The 1,841-nt window shown below is 54.8% G+C and overlaps 1 protein-coding gene across 2 annotated transcripts in view; it reads left to right on the forward strand.

Annotated features, from left to right (window-relative positions):
* PTCHD2 (patched domain containing 2) overlaps positions 1–1,841 on the forward strand; it is a 17,483-nt gene that overhangs the window by 9,141 nt on the left and 6,501 nt on the right. For both annotated transcript variants that reach the window (XM_010138801.1, XM_010138802.1), the window contains exons 10-12: positions 41–163; positions 731–867; positions 1,538–1,719. In XM_010138801.1, the coding sequence (XP_010137103.1) occupies positions 41–163; positions 731–867; positions 1,538–1,719 (442 nt within the window). The remainder of the gene's footprint in view (positions 1–40; positions 164–730; positions 868–1,537; positions 1,720–1,841) is intronic.

Raw genomic sequence — 1,841 nt, forward strand, 5'->3', positions numbered from 1 at the left:
GCCATTCACTCGTTCCTCCCTGACTAACCTTGTGGGACAGGTTTGTTTCAGGAAAAGCCCCACAGTTTGCAGAATAACATCCGAACCTCCTTGGAAAAAAAGAAGAGGGGCTCAGGGTCACCTTGGGGAAGCAAAGGGAGCATAAGTGATACAGGGCAGCAAGGTAAGTGAGGCTGATGACTCTGACCATTCTTGGGTCCAGGGTCCTATGATGCACTCAGGTGGAAACCAAATCATATGATGTTTGAGTAGCTGGTGGGGAATAATTCTCTCCAGACCCTGCCCTGCTAGCTTGGTGCCCGAATGCCTACTGTTCCCTGGGACATGGTCCTTATAACGCAGGAGGCAGTACAGTCTAGTGACAAATCCTTCTGGACTGAGCACAGGGCTAGGATGTCGGAGCTTTGGCATCCAATACTGTGTCACGACCTTGTTGGGAGACCATGGGGAGAGTAAATTCAGCATGCTTTGCTGGGGATTTTGAGGATAAAAGTTACTGGGCCAGGTCTTGAGATTACGTGAATCGGTAAGCCATCAGGAATTACCGCAGCTCAGGATATGGTTGTGAAAACCTTTTGAAAGGTATGCTGTGCTGCTAGAAGGCAGAGGCTGTGCCTCCTGCCCCAGAGGAGACAGCAGACCAGAAGAACCCTCCTTTGCTGCTGCCCATATCTGTAGGGTTTGCTGACTGAGAAGTACCACTAGTGCTCACATACTCCGTTTTCTTCAGATCTCCAGGGGACTGTGTATATCTCCAAGTCCAGAAGCAAGGGAAGGCCAGCCATCTACAGATTCTCGCTCAATGCCAGTGTTCCTGCCCCCTGGCAGATGGTGTCACCAGGAGATGGGGAGGTGCCTTCATTCCAGGTGAGTCAGTCTAGAGATGTTGGACCCCTTTATCAAGAGTGCAGCGCTCAACAGGTGAGCACAAGAGCCTCCTCCTGCCTCTCCACGGGGTCCTAGGTAGCTCAGGGTGAAATGTGCGGGATGTTGCAGTAAGGTAGCTATAGACATTGTGCCTGGCATTGCTAAAGATTATGCCTCATGGTGCCACAATTCTTACCTGTGGCTCTGGCCAGCCACAGGTCAGCAATGGGAGCAGAAGGGGGTGTCTGTGGAGATCAGGTGCAGCCTGGCATCATCGGCTGAGCTCCTCCTAGGAGAAACTGCTACTGAGACAGCTGGATTCTTGCTGCACCTCTCTCCATCCACAGCCAGAGGCGAGCAGGCAGCACTGCTTGCGCACAGGCCATATGGGACACAGGCACCCCAGGAGGACTCGTTTCGGATGTCCCTCACCCTGGACAGAGCAGCCACTGTTCAGCCTAGGCCCCAGAGGTCGGGGGTGGTGAGGGGCCCCGTCACACACTGGGCAGCCCGGGAAAGGGACAGGCTGGGGGCTGGCCGGGTTTGTGCCTGCAGCGCTCATTCTGTGCGGCTGTGCCAGTGCAGGGAGGAGGGGAGTGTGTGATGCTGATGTGCAACAGGCCGCAACCCTGTGGAGTTAAGTGTCTGTTTTCATTAATCCGTTGCTTAGGTGTATAGAGTGCCTTTCGGTAACTTCACCAGGAAGCTGACAGCTTGTGTGTCCACAGTAGGGCTGCTTAAGCAGACGAGCCCCAGGAAGTGGATGATGACCACCTTGTCCTGTGACACCAAGAGAGGCTGGAAGTTCGACTTCAGTTTCTACGTGGCCGCCAAGGAGCAGCAGCGCACACGGTAACCCTCCAAAACCCACTCAGGGCCAGGAGGAAAACCAGCAGAGCTGAGTGGCTGATGTGGGATGCCTGATGTCCAGGGCCGGGCCTGCCCCCAGTTGGTGACATCCACGGACCCAGGAC

The sequence above is a fragment of the Buceros rhinoceros genome, unplaced genomic scaffold (assembly GCF_000710305.1).
Source record: "Buceros rhinoceros silvestris isolate BGI_N320 unplaced genomic scaffold, ASM71030v1 scaffold6166, whole genome shotgun sequence".
Lineage (NCBI taxonomy): Eukaryota > Metazoa > Chordata > Aves > Bucerotiformes > Bucerotidae > Buceros > Buceros rhinoceros.